Below are 16,721 nucleotides of genomic sequence, written 5' to 3' on the forward strand. Positions count from 1 at the left end.
CAAATTACGTTACAACAATGATTCATTTAGTTACTGCGCTGGCATAGTGTAATTATTCCGGAGTTTCGCTTCGGGAGAGGAAGTACGTTCGCGAATAACTGGACGGAGAGATTGGAAGGGGGCGGGGTGAATAAATCTTCACACCAATCATTTGTCTGACTTTTCCTTTCATTATACTCAGTCCGATTCAATCGGATTTCTTCCTTTGCTTCCGTACTTTTTTTTCCCCCGTCAGGGCGATGATTCTTCGCCGCTCTTCACTTCAGTTGCGCAGCGTGTCGCAAAATTTTAAAAGACTATTGTGTGCAAGTCATTTCAAATTTATTCATGTATGCAGTCTATTTCCCGTTTTCCTAAAATGCAATAGCTATTTCTTTTGGAATTCTTTGAGAGATCTTCGGGTAAAAAAAGAAGGAACGTTTCAGAATAATAATAATAATAAAAAGAATAGCGAAAAAAATATTTAAAAAAGGAGAGAGAGGGGAAACTTTATTACAGGAGTATTTTGTTCAGAGTGGCACTTTATTTGGTTGGGAATAAATTTGGTGAAGATTTCTCCTGGACAATGCTTACTCACATTCACAAAAAGAAAAAAAGTTCATGCAATTTGTATTTCCATGCCTTTTCAAATTAGATGAAAACTTATTTTGCATTATTGTTGTTATTTGGTTATATTTGTTACTAAGCGGTTTCTCTCTCTTTCATATATTTTTGTGTGCAAACATCAAAAAGAGCGCAGAATGGAATATTTTAAATCACAACCTTTGACACATTTTGGATATAATGCGTATTTAAATAAAAAAAAAATCGGGGGGGGGATTCTTGAATTCTTTATTATATATTTTATTTTGGCTGGAGTGTACAAAAATTAAGAATTTTGATTTCAAATATAATCATAAAATTCTGAATATCATATCATTTATTTATTTTATAATTTTTGCTATAGCTTGGCTCTGACGAGTTGGTGGATGGGATGTAATAATTATGGAATATCAGACGATTCTATTTTAATAAATTAGGTGATAGGCATGGATTAATCTTTGCCAGATTGCAGTTGAGTTCCACACAAGCATGTTCATTGGGGCCATGTTATTTTTACACAATCCATTCTCCGTTTCATAATTCCTCCCCCCCTCCCCAGTAAATGCAACTATCTGTCTGAAATACAAAGATCAGCTACACTAATTCATATTAATCCATGGATCACTGTGCCACTGCATCGTAATGGAATCATTTTATCTCATCTGAAACTTATAAACTGAAATGAAATAATTCAAAGATGCTGTAATTCAGATATAAAAAGATATAAATTATCTGCAAATACTCATGCATTCAAAGGATTTTTTTTCAGCTTAAAATGTATCTCCTCAAGCTCAAAAATTGAGTAGCTCATTTTCTGCTTGAGTAGCTTATTCTCAAAACAGAAAATGTCGTCTAATTAGATAATAATAATAAAAAAAAAATTAAATAGTTCAGTAGTTAAAAATAAGTGTTTCAAAACTCATGCGCATTTTGTTTATTTATTTTTGAAAAAACTAACTTTAAAAGAAATCGTTTGGAAAAAATTTATTATTTTTCTTTATTTCTGTTTAAGTAAATAAAACAAAATTGCAATGTTTTGAATATTAACAAATCTTGGTTATTTCCGTTATATACATGTTCCGTTATATATATGTAGTTTTTTTTTTACTTATCGTGCTGAAATAGGAATTAATTATTTCTTATTAAAGTTTTATTTCAGTATTTTGGTTTTGTAAACGCAGATATACTGATCTAAATTCTAATTCTAGAAAATGCATGTTATTGTGTAATAGGCATTAGGTCTTATTACTGGTTTATCCGACTCGCATTTATCCGAGATGAAGTTGTGTTCGGTTAATTCTATAGCAAATAAGCGAGGTAATTTTTTTATGGATCCATGCAATTTTTTTTATATAATTTTGAAAATAAATTGGTAAGTATTGAAATTATTATTTTTTAAATCTCAGTCATATGTATAAAACGTTTTCATAATAAATAAAGATTGCTGAAAGCATCTTTATGTTGATTTACATTGTTTAGTGGCCATTTTAGTATTATTCGTGGATATCATTTACTAAATTTCGTAGATAATGAAAATTTACAGCATTTTGTAGTTTATTAATTCAATATATGGAATCAATTTCATCATTTTATAACAAATAATAATTAGAAAGTTTGTCTTTTATAAATTTATAATGTGATAAAAGAATGAAAGAAATCTAACATACAGCTAAAACAATAAATTGCAACATGAGATGTGTTTTCCTAACTCATTTTTGATATTGAATTTCTGCACCATAAAAATACGTTTAACTACATATAATAATTTTCAATTTTTAGTTTCTTTGAATTCATGTTACTTGTATAGAAATTTATGATTTATCAGTATTTAACCCTTTTCTTTCTTTTTCTTTCGTGCAGGTGGAATGCAAGAAGGCCCAGCCCAAGGAGGTGATGATGCCCAGTAACGTTGCGCGCGGACGGGGAGCAGGTAGGGCTGCGTACGGTAGGTGGCGCTACGGGGCTGCTCTCTCCTCTCATGCAGACTGGCGTCATTTATCCATATTCATCATCATCATCCCTTTCTTCTTTTTCTTCTTCATCCAGCGCTTTCATGGGGGGGGGGATCTTTTCTTTTTCATTCTTCTTTTATCTTTTTCCTGCCATTCATTTCTTTTGTGTGACAGGACAACTTAAGTTGCGGTTCGTTTTGCAGAATCTGATAATTTGCGAAACGAACGTGCCAAGGAGGATAGGCTTATCAAATACGCAAAGCAGGCAACTGCCTAGGGGCCCCGTAACATTAAAAGGTCCCGAGGATCTTAGATTTTTATTTCTTTTTTGAAGAATTTCTAAGATAATCTAATTTTCTGCTTTCATTTGGTTTAAAAAAGTCATGTCATCGAACATACTCAATTTAAATTAGGTAACGCTTAAATTTCAGAATAAAATAAACGGAAAAAATAAAAAGATGATAAAGAGTTATTCTAAGAGTCGCATCAGGTTTTCAGACTCGTGATGTCCATTTTTTCTTCTCGGTTCAACTTTATTAAACAACGACACTGGTAAACTTAGTATTAGAATATATAGAAGGTATTAAAAATTGCAATTGTATTTTTATTATTATTTTGTTGTATAATACCTTTTAATTTCATTTTTTTATGCACGGAATATTGAAACCAACTCTATTGAAGGCATGCAATAAAATATATTTTTTTTTTATTTTAGCTTGTCAAAATATTTGATATTTAAAAACTGCTTAAATAAATATTAAATTAAAATGAATAAAAAAAATCTAGAAAGAGGAATCCAAAAATTAAACTGGCTAAATCCTCCTGAATTGCTTAATATGGCTTTGGTGTGACTGGATTGCATAATGATCCTTAAGTGTGCAAAATAATTTAGAATAATCCGGATAGCCTAGGTGGTTCCTCGGAGTATATGTAAAGTTATTCTGTGAGAAGCATTTAAAATGTATGATTTCTGCAGAACCTTTATAAATTACAACCAAACCTGAACATTCTTGGAAACGATTTCAATACATAGAAATTCAGTATACACATTTTTCAGTATACACATTAGCAAAATTTTTACCATTTTCTTAATAAAAACTGTTATATTTATTTATTTTATTTTTTTAATATGAAAAAAAAAACTTTATTATTGAAAGTTCGTGTTCCTGAAGAAAATTCGATATGTACAGATTTTTGATGAGAGGAAGTTCGATGCATGAAGATTCTACTGTATATGATGAATAGAAAAGAAAAAATATTGTAATATTTACAAATTTTGACTCTCTTTCATAATGAAATTGAGCTTTCTAGACCTTTCTGAATCCAAAAACATTTTTGGAATTATATCTGTTATGAATAAAATAATTAATTAAAAAAAACTATACGACTGAAATCTGGCATGTGGCCTTAGCACTAAAATTATTGTCTGTATCATGTTTTGCAGTAAGTAAGAATCAACTCTTCAGTGTGGCTGTTGTATCAAAATGCTGTATATCAAAAATCACTAATAGCAAAATATTTTGCTGTTACAACTGGAATCGGCAGTGAAAAATAGCATTTTGTGAAACATACAATAACCACATAACCATCTGAACATATATAGCTAATCCATATAAGCATTTTGCATCAATAAAATGCTTTTTTTTAATTAAATTTCACATACGGTATTTTGATATAACAGTAATAATATTTCCAAAACATAATCGCAATATCAATGCAAATATCTCAGGAGATTTTTCCTCAAAATCTCACCATGCATTGCATCTGATAACTGTAATTAATCGTGCCGGAAATTTCCTGTTAGCGGATTCTCTACCTCTTCCTGTTGGAGTTAATAATTAAATGATAGTTAATAACAGTGCGCTAAACGGTTGTTTGACCATAAATGGATCTAGAGGGACATTTCTCTTACAATGAGTAGATTGTCAAGCATCGCTGATTTCGCGCTGATAATTATCTCTCTGATGAGCATGTACGCGTTGGTTTGATTGCATAATTTATTTAGATGCGATTTTATCTTGGAATTGTAGTAGATGTAAAATTACTCTATAAAGGGTACCTTTAAGGGTAGTATTAGTAACCATATGTTGTAGAATGTGGCTGTTTTATAGTTGAGATAAATAAATAAATTATAAAGTTTAATTTATTCAGACTTTTGAATTAAGAAAAACTTGGTCTAAAATTGAATAGAAGAAAAAATCTCAAAGCTAAAAAATGCCAGTAAAGATTTACTTTAATTTTTTCTCTGTGTTGATAATTATGGACAAAACATAACGATGTAATTAATAAATATAAATAATAACTTTAAATAATTTTATCAAGAAAGTGATTATAATTACAAGTAATTTCAGTAATTTTAACAATACAAACATTTAAAATACAACAAAATGCGCAACAACATAAAAATTCCGCTCTCAAAGCTTTTTAAAACGCCAAAAATGTTTCATTGCTTTTTGACTTACGCTTTGTATATATTATGTTTTGTTATATTGTACACATTGGTTGTTAAGTCCATTAAAGAATTCAAGGCTTTAAGAACTTTTCATTTACTATTGGAAAACACAAAATAAAGACATATGTAATTATGAAAACATATCAGGAATGCTGAAAAGTATTAGTTTTGAATTAATCAAAGTAAAGTCTAATTATAAACAATTTTTTAAACTCTTTGTAAAAAAGAAATGTTTAAAAAAATCAAATGAAAAACTCGAATTTTTATCCAATTCGATTTTAAGACATTCGAATTTAACAAGATCGACTATAATAGCCTTAAAACGGAATTTCACTTAGAATATAAACACACACACCATTTTTTCACTGTGCTATACACATAATTTTACAAAGAATGTTATAATTACAAAGTTTTGTTTTTTAGAAATTTGCAATGCCATTCACATTGAACCAAAGTCTATTCTAAATTTTTTTTTAATATGTTTATTTACATGTTGTCCCATCTCATCCAAATTTTAATTAACGCTTTTTATTTCTTAAAAAAAATTTTGATTGACTAATAAAAAATAAATTTATTTATGTATTAATGTAAATTACTGTGGCTATAATTTTTTATTTTAAAGTTTGTTTACCAGAGAAAAAATATAGCTTCAATCGGTTTGGCATCAAATCGATAATTCTATAAATTTAAAATGCCATTAAATGCTTTTTTTCGGGTAATATTTTTAAAATTATTGTCGCAAAGAAAAATTATAGAAATAAACTGAAATTATCAAAGTAATAAAAGCTAATTTTAAGAACTTTGTGAAAAATTTTAAAAATGCCAGTCTTTTGAACAGCTGATGTGTTGTATAGATAAGAGGAGAGACACTCTTCGTCTACACGTCGCTATTTCTGATATAAAAAGAATTTATGTATTTATTTCCCGCATTTAAGATATATATTAATATTAATAAAAATATTACATTTAATTTAGCAATTTTAACACTTTTTGAAATTTAAAGCAATTGTAAAAATGTTGAAACGGAAGTTTTTTAAGAATAGTCTAGAAAGAGTTTTGCTTTGTTTTTGTTCAGCATTGCTTAGCTTAAAAGTGTTCATTTCATTTCTTTACCGTTAAGAGACGTAACATTCCCTGGCATAATTGAATGATTAAAAAATCTTTGATGTCAGTTTTCTTTTCAGAATGTAATTGAATTTAAATTTAAAATTAGAAATTTTATAATTTTTTTTATTTCTTTTCCCTAAAAATGATTTCCTTCTATTAACTTTCTATAAAATTATTTCTGTTTCCTTTTCCTATCTTTACTCATTGTAGTTTAGATTTCATAATTTAACAGTCATGTTGATTATTTATTGTTTATGAAACAATCAAATTATGTATATTTGATTTTGAAATTATTTATACAAAAAAAAAAAAAAGATTCTTTCCGTTAATTCCTTGAATTTGCATTCCATTTTTAACATTCTGTAATTGCTTTTTAAATCTGAAATTAATAATATTTAATTTTTTTTATTTAATGAAACTTTTGCTAATTTTTTACTCTATGTTTAATTAAAATTAATATTCGTCATAAGTTTTGTTTATTTGAGACTAAAACCAAACTTTAACTTTTTTTTTTTTCATTTTCATTTAGTGTCATTTTTTTTATTTCCTGTTTATTATTCTTTCAGTTTAAAATAAATATTAGAATTTTATTTTGAAATGATTAACGTAGGAAAGAAAACGATTTTTTTGGTTTTTAAATTTTATCAAAATTCTTTTATTGCATACTTTATTTTTTGGCAACACGAAAATTGTGGCAGACGATATCGAAAGTTTTATTTTTTTAAATATATAAAAAAAAAACCTCTTTTGGAATCATTATACTAATATTTCTGATAAAATTTTGGAAAATATTAGTTCAGTAGTAATAATTTTTAAAGTTGAAAAATGAATCAATATTAAACTCCGTAGAAATTTGTTATAGCATTTTATCTGTTGCTTTCATTTTTATATTTTTTTGTATTTTCTAGATATTGTATGGCCTTTGGGAGCTCTCACTGATGGTAATGATGGAATGTTATGCGTTCCACTTACTACAGCATCTCGAAGTAAGTCAAAACTCTGTTTATAATTCTTTTTCTTTTTGTGCTAGTAGCATTTTGTTAACATTTTTTATAGTTTTTAATTCGAATTCCATTATGTGTTTTATAGTGCGTTTAATTGTTAAAGAGTATTTACTATTAAAAATTTGAATAGTTCGTCACTTAATTATTATTTTAATAATGATTCTCCTTTTTAAAAATATGATATAGAAAAGATTTTCTTTTTTTTTAGTTTAATTAGAAAATGAACTACGAACAGAAAAATAAATTTATATATTAGACATTCTTAAGAAATAAAATCTGAATGGTTGCTTTCTGTTTTTCTTTTTTCTTTCTTTCTTATTTTTAATGAATGCATTTACAGTTATATGAGGTGGCAAATAATCTTATAACTCTTGAAATAAATATAAGTAAATAAACAGAATAAAGAAGTTATTAGACATTGTATGTAACAATACTTTATTTATTTATTTTTTAAATAGTTAATTATAATTTTATTTTTAATTAAATAGTTAATAGTTAAATAGCGAATTTAATGATGACCAGTTTTATATTAAAATAGAATATTTTTTTAACTTATAAAGTGATGAATTATTTCAGTTAAATTTAAGTTTTTATCATATCGCATTCTTGAAATTTTTTTTGGAATTGTCTGTTCAAGCAATTAAAATTTCTTCCAAACTTTGGAATACACAAGCATTTAAAAGCACTTTTAATATTTGTTAAAATTTGGTATAAAATTTGCCGAATTGTTTTCAGTCAAATGTAAGTGGTATTTACTTCAGACTAATTAAATTTATTTACTTTGAGTGAGTTCATTTTGTAGAATGATAAATGTAACATGTTATTTATCATCTAATCAATAGATTAAAATAAACTTGTCACCAAACTAGAATTTTTCTATGGCGATAACTCGCCAGGTATGATAATCATTCACCGATGGAGTAAATATAGTTTTTGTTACTACACCATGGTTAGTTTTTAATTTGTGGCATGATTTGGACAGCAATGGCAAAACACTGATATCGCTTGCTTTAATTTTTCTCGCATAACTGTAAGTTGTTTATGCAGATATTGATATTACATCTTTTTCCTTCAGTATGACGGACAATAAATTAAATCGATGCGATGCACTTCATTGATATCATGTTATTCCATGGACAAAATGAAAAAAAAAAAGATATGTAGAGCAAATGAAAAGTATATATTTATGCAAATTCTTACTGAAATATTCTCGATTAAATTTTGATAAGTCAAAAAGAAAAATTATTTTTGGGAAGTCGCAATTTATAAAAATGAAATACTTTTCATAATTTTATGTAAAATTATCTTTCTCATACAAATTATAAGGATGCTTAAATATTTTAAGGAAAAAAGTGATGGCATACTTGAAGAGAAATGCATCTGAATTTCATTCTTACAATGAATAAACAGCAAATCAATAATTATAAAGTACAAAAAATCTCATAACTCATAAATTCAAATCTCAGCTATTCGTCTTTTGAACTGATAAGGTGTTTTAATTTTCTTTCTTCATTGAAAAGCGAAAGTCATAATTAATCAAGAGCGAAGGAGTGAGTCCACCGGCTGTTAAGAGCAGCAATTACTCTTGCCAGCGATACGCGCATTGTCGTTTTTCTATTAGAATTCTGAACTTAGCGCATAACAGAATAATTAATCTTTTCCCATGTGAAGCGTGATAATTCTTCTGTCATTCGCCGTGTTGCCTTTTATCATTCTAACTTATGACTTGGATATGTTTTTGAAATTGCTTCTAAGAATAAGAAAGTGGCTGATTTAGAATATTCTCGTTGCTAGCCTTTCAATAAAGGCCAAGTAATCAATGCCAGTTCTGAAATTGATTGCACTTAATAACATTTGTTTTTGAGCTTTGTTGATTTGAGCTGAGTTTTGTGTGTTATTTGTAGATTGTATTTGTAATTGTGGTTTTTTTTTTGTAGTTTAATTTGAGGACCTTTTCGGATTTAGTTAAGAAATTTGTTTTTTAAAAAATATTTTTCAATAATGAAGGCATGATCTTGAAATAAATCTTTTCAGCTACTATGCCATTGCTCTTAATTTCTTTAATAATAAAATTTCGAATGAATTATTGTAAATTTAACACTTGTGAAATCAATATCAATCTAGTTGCTACTCGTTGCGTATCATTCACTTCATAAGCAATAGCTGAAATTCTGTTCAAAACAACATAGTGTATTGGTGTTTGTTGTTGATAGGGCTGTTGCTGTGATGTTTTATTTCTTCTTTGCTTTGATGCTTCCATGTTTTCTTCCCTTCTTTCATACTAATTTTTTACTTTTAAACATTTAAAAAAATCAATTTAAAAGTACTCGATGTCCACTTTTATAAAAAGTAAAGCAATTTAACTAAACGATAGTTTTATTTTAAATGCACTATATAGTGATTTCATGGATTGCAAAACAAAAGTTAAATCAAGTTGTTTTTGTATTGATTTGAATAAGAGAATTTTAAACTTTCGTAGATCATTAATTTTTATTTATTTCCGCATTAAAATGTATATGTTGTGGATTTGGTATGTTAATAAAACATATATAAATAAAAAATAATAATAAAACATTTGAACAAATTTGTGCATTTTTAAAAAATGTGAAGCGCAGTAAAGTAATTGAAAAATATTTAAAATAATTCGATGAAATAAATCGCGCTATCGTACTGCCGCCTCCTCAGAATAATTACAAATAAATTTTAAGCTCTAAAATATCATTTCCTACAGAAATAAACGGTTTTTTTTGTAATAATATATATTTTTTAAACATTTCTTTTGTCCTTATTGATTGCATCTTTGCTGAATGGTTGAGTCGAATTCGTATATTATATGTATATGTGATCGGAAATTATGAAGTTCACTCCTTCTGTTGTATAAATTAAACAATATAGAGAAGTAACTACTTAATTTTAATGACTTATACTTGTTTCGTGACACTGACAAGAATATGCCATGTGTTTGATAAAGTATTGAAAAAATAGTTTTATTTTGATGGCAGTTTAAGAATTGCTAAATATAAGTAGTGGGATTTCCTTTTGGCGAGAGGAAGATATAGTAATCAATTACTTATGATTAAAAAGATAGATGAAATGGTATTTTGAATTGTGTTTAACTTCTTTATCCTTATAAGCAATTTACAAACACAATTGGTGTAAAGAAATATGTTTTATGAAGTTTTAATAAGGGTAATGTAATTAATTTTCATGATATTAGTGAGACAAATTACCTATATTCAAGAGGAAAAAAAAAACCTTGCGTGCAAATTTTGGAATATATTTGTAGTAGTTATGCCACTGTCACTATTTATTAAGGTAGAATAATTATATACTATTTGTAGCTGAAGTGGCGAATGGAGATTTATTAAATACAGAGTTTTAAAATTTAAATTCAATTAATCCATTTTAACATGAACGGTTTGTTAAAGCAATTCATTGAAAACAATTTGTGAAAAACTCATCTTTATTAACATACTGTTATTTATTTATTATTTTTTTTATTTTCTGCTTTTTTTTTGTCTAATATTTTTTATAATTTGCTATTACAAATATTATGGAATGAACATTTAATTAAATTAATTAACTGACAATAAGTTTTCTGAAAGTATTAAAAGAAGCTATTGTCATGAAGTTCATACAAAAGTCACAATTGGAAAATTCTAGCATTTGAAATTAAGCGAAAATTTATTACAAAATTCCATTTTTGCATTGTGTCATTTTACAAAATGCAAACATCCTGTTGCAATCGATATTCATTGTCATTTAAAAACACTTCAAACAAAGGGATTCAGCATACTTTTCTGCTGTATACCTAGTCATGGAGAGTATAATTGGCAACAAAAAGGCTGATTGCGCTGCGAGGGCGGCTCTACATAGTCTATCAGGACCATTCACTCATACTGATCTATTTGGCAGGAATCCTGGGATAGAGAAATGCAAATAAATTGCATTTTATTAAACCGATTATTAACTCGTGGCCTGTTGTCTCGATTAGAGGGACAGATGTCAAATTAACCAGACTCCTCATTGGTCCCATTCGCCTTACGTACAAACATCTTTTATTTGATCAGTGTGCACCGATGTGCTCAGACCGCAATGTTAATCTTACAGTTTTACACATTTTAATTCAGTGCTCTAAATTTCATTCTCATTGTATGCGGGTTTTTTAATTCATTAACATTGGAGATGCGTGAATTGGTGGGAGGAAATACTCTCACAAGAATATCTTTGAATTTTTAAGACCTATAAATTTTATCTATTTTATATGAATATTATAAGGATTTTAAACATTTTCTTGGAATTTTTTCCATAATTGGAGTCATAATTTTTATTCCTTTTTCCTTTAAACTTATTGTGATTTGTTTTTATAAGTATAAAACGTTGTTTGTATTTTGACCTTGAGGAAAGGTTTTCTTTCATAGACCACATAGCAATATACACATAACATTTGTTTTTTCGCAGCATGGTCAGCTTTGACTCTTGCGCCATAAAAATCCAAAAAACAAACAAACAATTCATCCATTTTTGCAAACATGAAACGAGTCAAATAAAAATGAGTAAAAGTAGGATAATTCAGATCGTTTTGTTCAAATTTATTTTAAAGTTTGGTCAATTAACCTAAGCTTAAAAGAGCATTAAGATTAGAAAATTCATACATTGAAATATTATTTAAACGTCTCTGAATTTCATTCTCTAGTATAAAATGCGCTACAAATTGTACTGAAAATTTGTTGCCTTATATCTTATTGTGCCTCTTTTTTTCTTCTGCAGCAGCAGCTGGTTTCGCAGCTTACAGCTACGGACGTGGAGGATTCCCGGGCTATCCAAGCTTCAGCTACCCTTTCGCAGGTATGAGCTTCAGTCCACCCCATCATCTCTGCCTGCCCCTTTTATCATCGGACTCCGCCGTGGGGTTGTGCAATTTGCATGCATTGCAACTTTAAATTTAATATCTTGACTTGCTTTTCGTTTAATAGTTTCTTTCTCGCTGAAATCAGAGTGTCTATAAATTCATTCATTTTTAAAAAATTATGTTAATGATCTGTACTGCTTTCGGTAAGCTTAAGATGAATTTTCATGGAAAGTTTTAAGCTATCCATGGTGTGATTTCTGAACATTGAAAATGTTTCTATTCTAGATAGAATGTGGGATTTTTAGTAAAACTTGACTTAACAACAAAATTAATCAACTTTATATTTCTTCAAAAATTCATAACATTATTCTTTATTATGAATTTTCATAGTAAATTTCTGTTTCCGAAGTCCTTTTTTTATTTTTAAATCCTGCCAAAAATAACATCTACCTTAGCTATTCAAACAATTCATCTAATTTAAATAATTTTCATGGTCAAATTTAGTGACAAATTAGACCACTAGGATTTCAGCTTGGATTAAACTACATTATATTTCTTTTGAAATATCTATAAATTCTTTTAAAATATTCTGATTATTTTCATTTGCATGAATCTTTAACTCATTTGAATAACTTATTCGTAACTGTTGTGTGTTTAAAGTTTTTAAAAAATATATCTACAATTCTGATACAGTTAAATCATTTTCAGTATTTAATTTTGTGTCGATTGGAAGTACTTTAAAAATATTTTTATTTATATCAATTTTTACTTTGTTTTGCATGCATTGCAGTAATAAAATTCTTGTAACGACTTCTGTAACTGGTATTGTTGCATTGCTTGTCTGTGATGCAAAAATACTGCTATGTGGTTCTATTTAAACATATTTTTTATTTTATTTTTAAAAAGTCGTTTTTTTCCGGCAATAATTATTTTTTTTTAAAAAAATGTCGTAGTTGAAAATAGCCTTGTATTGGTATCAAGTCCAAATAATCATTTTTGAAAACTTTTAGTATGAAAGAAAGAAAGACTGAAAGACAGTAGTTACAACGATTTTTTTTTTTTTTTTTTTCATTCCTCAAAATTTTTCTTCTTTGTCTTTTATTGAGCCGTTAAGCAACTCTCTCCAACATTTGAGAATCTTAGGCAATATTTTTGCATTAGGGCGTTAGCAGTGTGAACAGTACTGGAAAAAAAAATAAGATTTAATGTGAAACTAGAGTTGTAAAATTCTGTGTGACAAGGCGCACAATCTGCAAAATAGAAAAACGAGTTTTCTCTCCCTTTCTTCAATATATTAGCCGCTTTGTCGAAAGAATTTTAAAGTTTGGAATTCAAATCAAAGTAGTTTTAGTGCCAGTATTCAACTACAATATCAAAATTTTGTCGGGCTTTAGTTTTTAATTTTATGATATTCCATCAAGGGCGGAACACTGATCCATAAATGAAAAGTTTACTGAAAGGAAATTTTTAAAACTTAATATCCGAAAAATATTTATGATATACAAATAAATATGTAATTCCGAGACTTTTAAAGGTATAACAAATTTTTATTGGCTGAAAATAAACTTAATATTCTATTTTTTCCGCTATTCGTTTTATTTTCTACTGAATTCTAAATAGGATTATTTGAAAATAATAACTGTAAAATTTAATCGCAAAATAATCTAACATAGTTTTGTGCAACTGCCTCGGAATAAAAAAAAAATTAGTATAAATGTTTTTAGTATAGATATTTAATAAATTTCCCAAATAAGATGTATCATCTAATTAAGAAATTATGTAAAATTCGTAGTACAGGGATCAAAATTATCGGAATACCGGTAATCTAATTGAATGAAATTTGTATTTAAAAAACTAATGCTATACCAAGATCAATATAAGTTTACATAAGTTCAAAGATACAGGGATTATGATTTTGTCCTGCCTAACCTTTTCCGCCGTTTTGTATGATACATTTTTAAAAAGTGCATTTCTTTGATGAAGTGGCCAGTACGCTGGAAGGGAGTGTAAACTCGCGTTTTTCATTCTGCTGACTGCCCTTTGTGCACACAGGAACAACCCCGGGTGCATCCCTCCCCGTTGACTGGGCCTCTGCAACCGCTGCTACAGGGATCCCTTATGCGCGATCCCTACTCAACCCTGCCGAGCAACTTCTGTCCCCCAAGGGAAACCCAGCGATGCCCCCTCTGTGGCAGACGGTGTTCTTCGTCGAACTTTAAAGAGTATCTCTTCCCCTACCAGCCCATCCTTGCTTCTGGCATTTCGGTAAATGTAATGGGGTTTAAATTTAAAAAAAAAAAAAAAAAAAAAAAAAAAAACATGTTAGATTTTTTTTCCACCTTGACAGTCCGAAATCGATATCGAGAATTTTTTTATATTTATTTATTTATTTTGCAATTAACTGATGAGGTATTCCTCTTTAAAATTTAAGCTCTTTTGTTTCAAGAAATTGATTTATATTTGAAATAATTTGTGTTTCAAGGAACTGTCTTTTCTGTTCTTTAACAAATGCCAAATACAAGGCAATTTTGAATAAACTGAAGTAAGAAACCTTTTTTTCATTCAATCGAAATTTGGAGTTAAATTTTGTCTTTTTGTAAATTTAGTTTATTAAGTTGCAAGATGTTTAGTTTATTATCAAGCTAATGAAAAGAAAATCCTTCAGTAGTATCCTAATCATTAAATACAAAAGAAAATTAATTGGGAATTAAAAATTAGTCTCTTTTAAAGTCTTGAACATTATAAAAGAATTTTTTTTATTTAAATAAAATTTAATTTTTAATTTACTGCTCTCGTTCATTGGCTTTATCATTTCTAAATTATCTAGGAAATCAAAGCCTAAAATTTTTAGTTCCCAATTTTTCAATAATAATAATAATAATAATAATTTATTTCAAAGTAAAACGTTTTCTTAAATTATCGATTTTTCTAAGTCCTTTCTAGTTCTTAGACTACAATCAAAGTTAACTTATGTATGTAATATACTAAGTTAGCTTAAGTTGTTGTACAAGAATCCAAATCAGAAGCTAGGGTGGGTTTGGGGGATCCCGAATCGGTTACTAATGGATGGAGGATAAACTATCTACTTCTTGGAAAGTGTTTGTTTATATTTATATTGTCAAGAATTTTATGTGGAATGGTCTTTGGTATGAAATTTGAAAAATGTCTTTTTTGAGTCTGTTGGTCATTACTATTTTAGACTGTGCAACATCTGTTTTATGTTATCATGATAATAATTCTGTTTCAGTACCTTATTGAATACATTGAGATAGGGAGAAATCTCAGTTCTTATTGAAAACAGAAGGTGTTTGAAGAAGTTCCGTATTGCTTAATATCATATTCAGATTAAATAATTATATTCTTAAAAAATAATTTTGTTGAATTTATATGATATATATAATTTCGTTAGCGAAACTTATTTTGCTTTAGCTGATTATTTTCAAAATATTTTAATTTCTATGAAAATGTGTATTCTAATTTGGAGATGGGGTAGAAATTATGAACTAGGATTTCTTTCTATCAAAATATGTGTTCAGCATACCATCTGGTGTATTAACTTAAACAATTTCGAGTGAAAATACGGCCCTAACTACACAAATAATCATTTTTCGATACTCTCTGTGGGTGATAGGATGAACTATTATATCTGTATTCGTTCCAATATATACGTGCTCATCTTTTCGTAATATGTATCCACCTAGATACGTCCAGATAGCGTCCAAATTCTACTATTTAGCAAATCTAGATTTAATCGTTTAATGGACTTTCCCATTTTCACTACTTAAACGTATAGATGTAGAGTTCTGTAACTGTGGCTACTACTTAACTTACTAACTATGATACTCAAATGTGGTGTAGTTTTCAGTAAATTTTCAGTGGAAGTGTTTGAAATGCCATCAAACACGAACACTGTCAATTTTTTTTAGAATCCTTTGATAGAGCAGGAGATAGAAGTGAGAAGTTTTCGGGCTAGAATATGCGAATCCCAGCTGGCTACTAGCCGTAGCATATATCCTGTTGTTAATGGAACTGGAAATTTTAGAAAGGTTTCAAAGGATTCTGATGAAGTATTTACTCATGAGTATCTTGATATTTAAAAAGAAATGCTGAAATTTTCTAAGTTTCTTTCCAATTTTATATTTGTCTTCGAATTATGATAAGTTAATTTATAATAGAAAAAAATAGAGAAAAATGGACGTAATTTTTATATTTTATCATTTTTATTTAAATTTTATAAAATCAAAACAATAGTTGAAAATTTTCTGTAAAAAGGATGTTCATGAGTTAAATGCTTTATCGCACGTAGTACTCATGTATCTATAAGTAGTTATTGTATTTAAAGTTGTATTAGTATTCTATGAATATAACATTGCATGTGAAAATCTATATTGTATTTACTATTCTCTCATGAGATCTGAATTGCATTTGAAACAGTTTATGAGGTGATTTTCTTGACAATCGTCAGCAAGTCATACCTTGCAAAACTAGAATGGCTAACTTTATCATTTTAATCGTAGAAATTTTTTAAGTAATGTAAAAAACAAAATTATATCTAGACCATTTCAAGTCATAAATATCAAATTCGAAAAGCTGCTTTTTTTTTTCTATGAGGGTGAAACCATGAATTGAGATATCGCTTGCAATGATTGCTTGATGTAATGAACCATTTCTTTTCATTCCTGAATCTGAGTGGCCAACAAATATCTTGAATTTATAAAACATTTAATAGATTTTTAAATTTTGTACCTACAAAGGATTTTCTTAATTATGGA

The 16,721-nt window shown here is 28.0% G+C and overlaps 1 protein-coding gene across 8 annotated transcripts in view; it reads left to right on the forward strand.

The window, feature by feature from the left end:
- The window catches only part of LOC129971466 (RNA-binding protein Musashi homolog Rbp6-like), a 573,575-nt gene that overhangs the window by 542,761 nt on the left and 14,093 nt on the right, over positions 1-16,721 (forward strand). For 3 of the 8 annotated variants that reach the window (XM_056085255.1, XM_056085259.1, XM_056085260.1), the window contains exons 9-11: positions 2,443-2,527; positions 7,002-7,079; positions 11,868-11,945. In XM_056085255.1, coding sequence (XP_055941230.1) covers positions 2,443-2,527; positions 7,002-7,079; positions 11,868-11,945 — 241 coding nt within the window. Of the gene's footprint in view, positions 1-2,442; positions 2,528-7,001; positions 7,080-11,867; positions 12,597-16,721 lie in introns of those variants that run through there. The other 5 variants (XM_056085257.1, XM_056085262.1, XM_056085256.1 and 2 more) reach the window with 4 other exon arrangements.

The sequence above is a fragment of the Argiope bruennichi genome, chromosome 6 (genome assembly GCF_947563725.1).
Source record: "Argiope bruennichi chromosome 6, qqArgBrue1.1, whole genome shotgun sequence".
Classification (NCBI taxonomy): domain Eukaryota; kingdom Metazoa; phylum Arthropoda; class Arachnida; order Araneae; family Araneidae; genus Argiope; species Argiope bruennichi.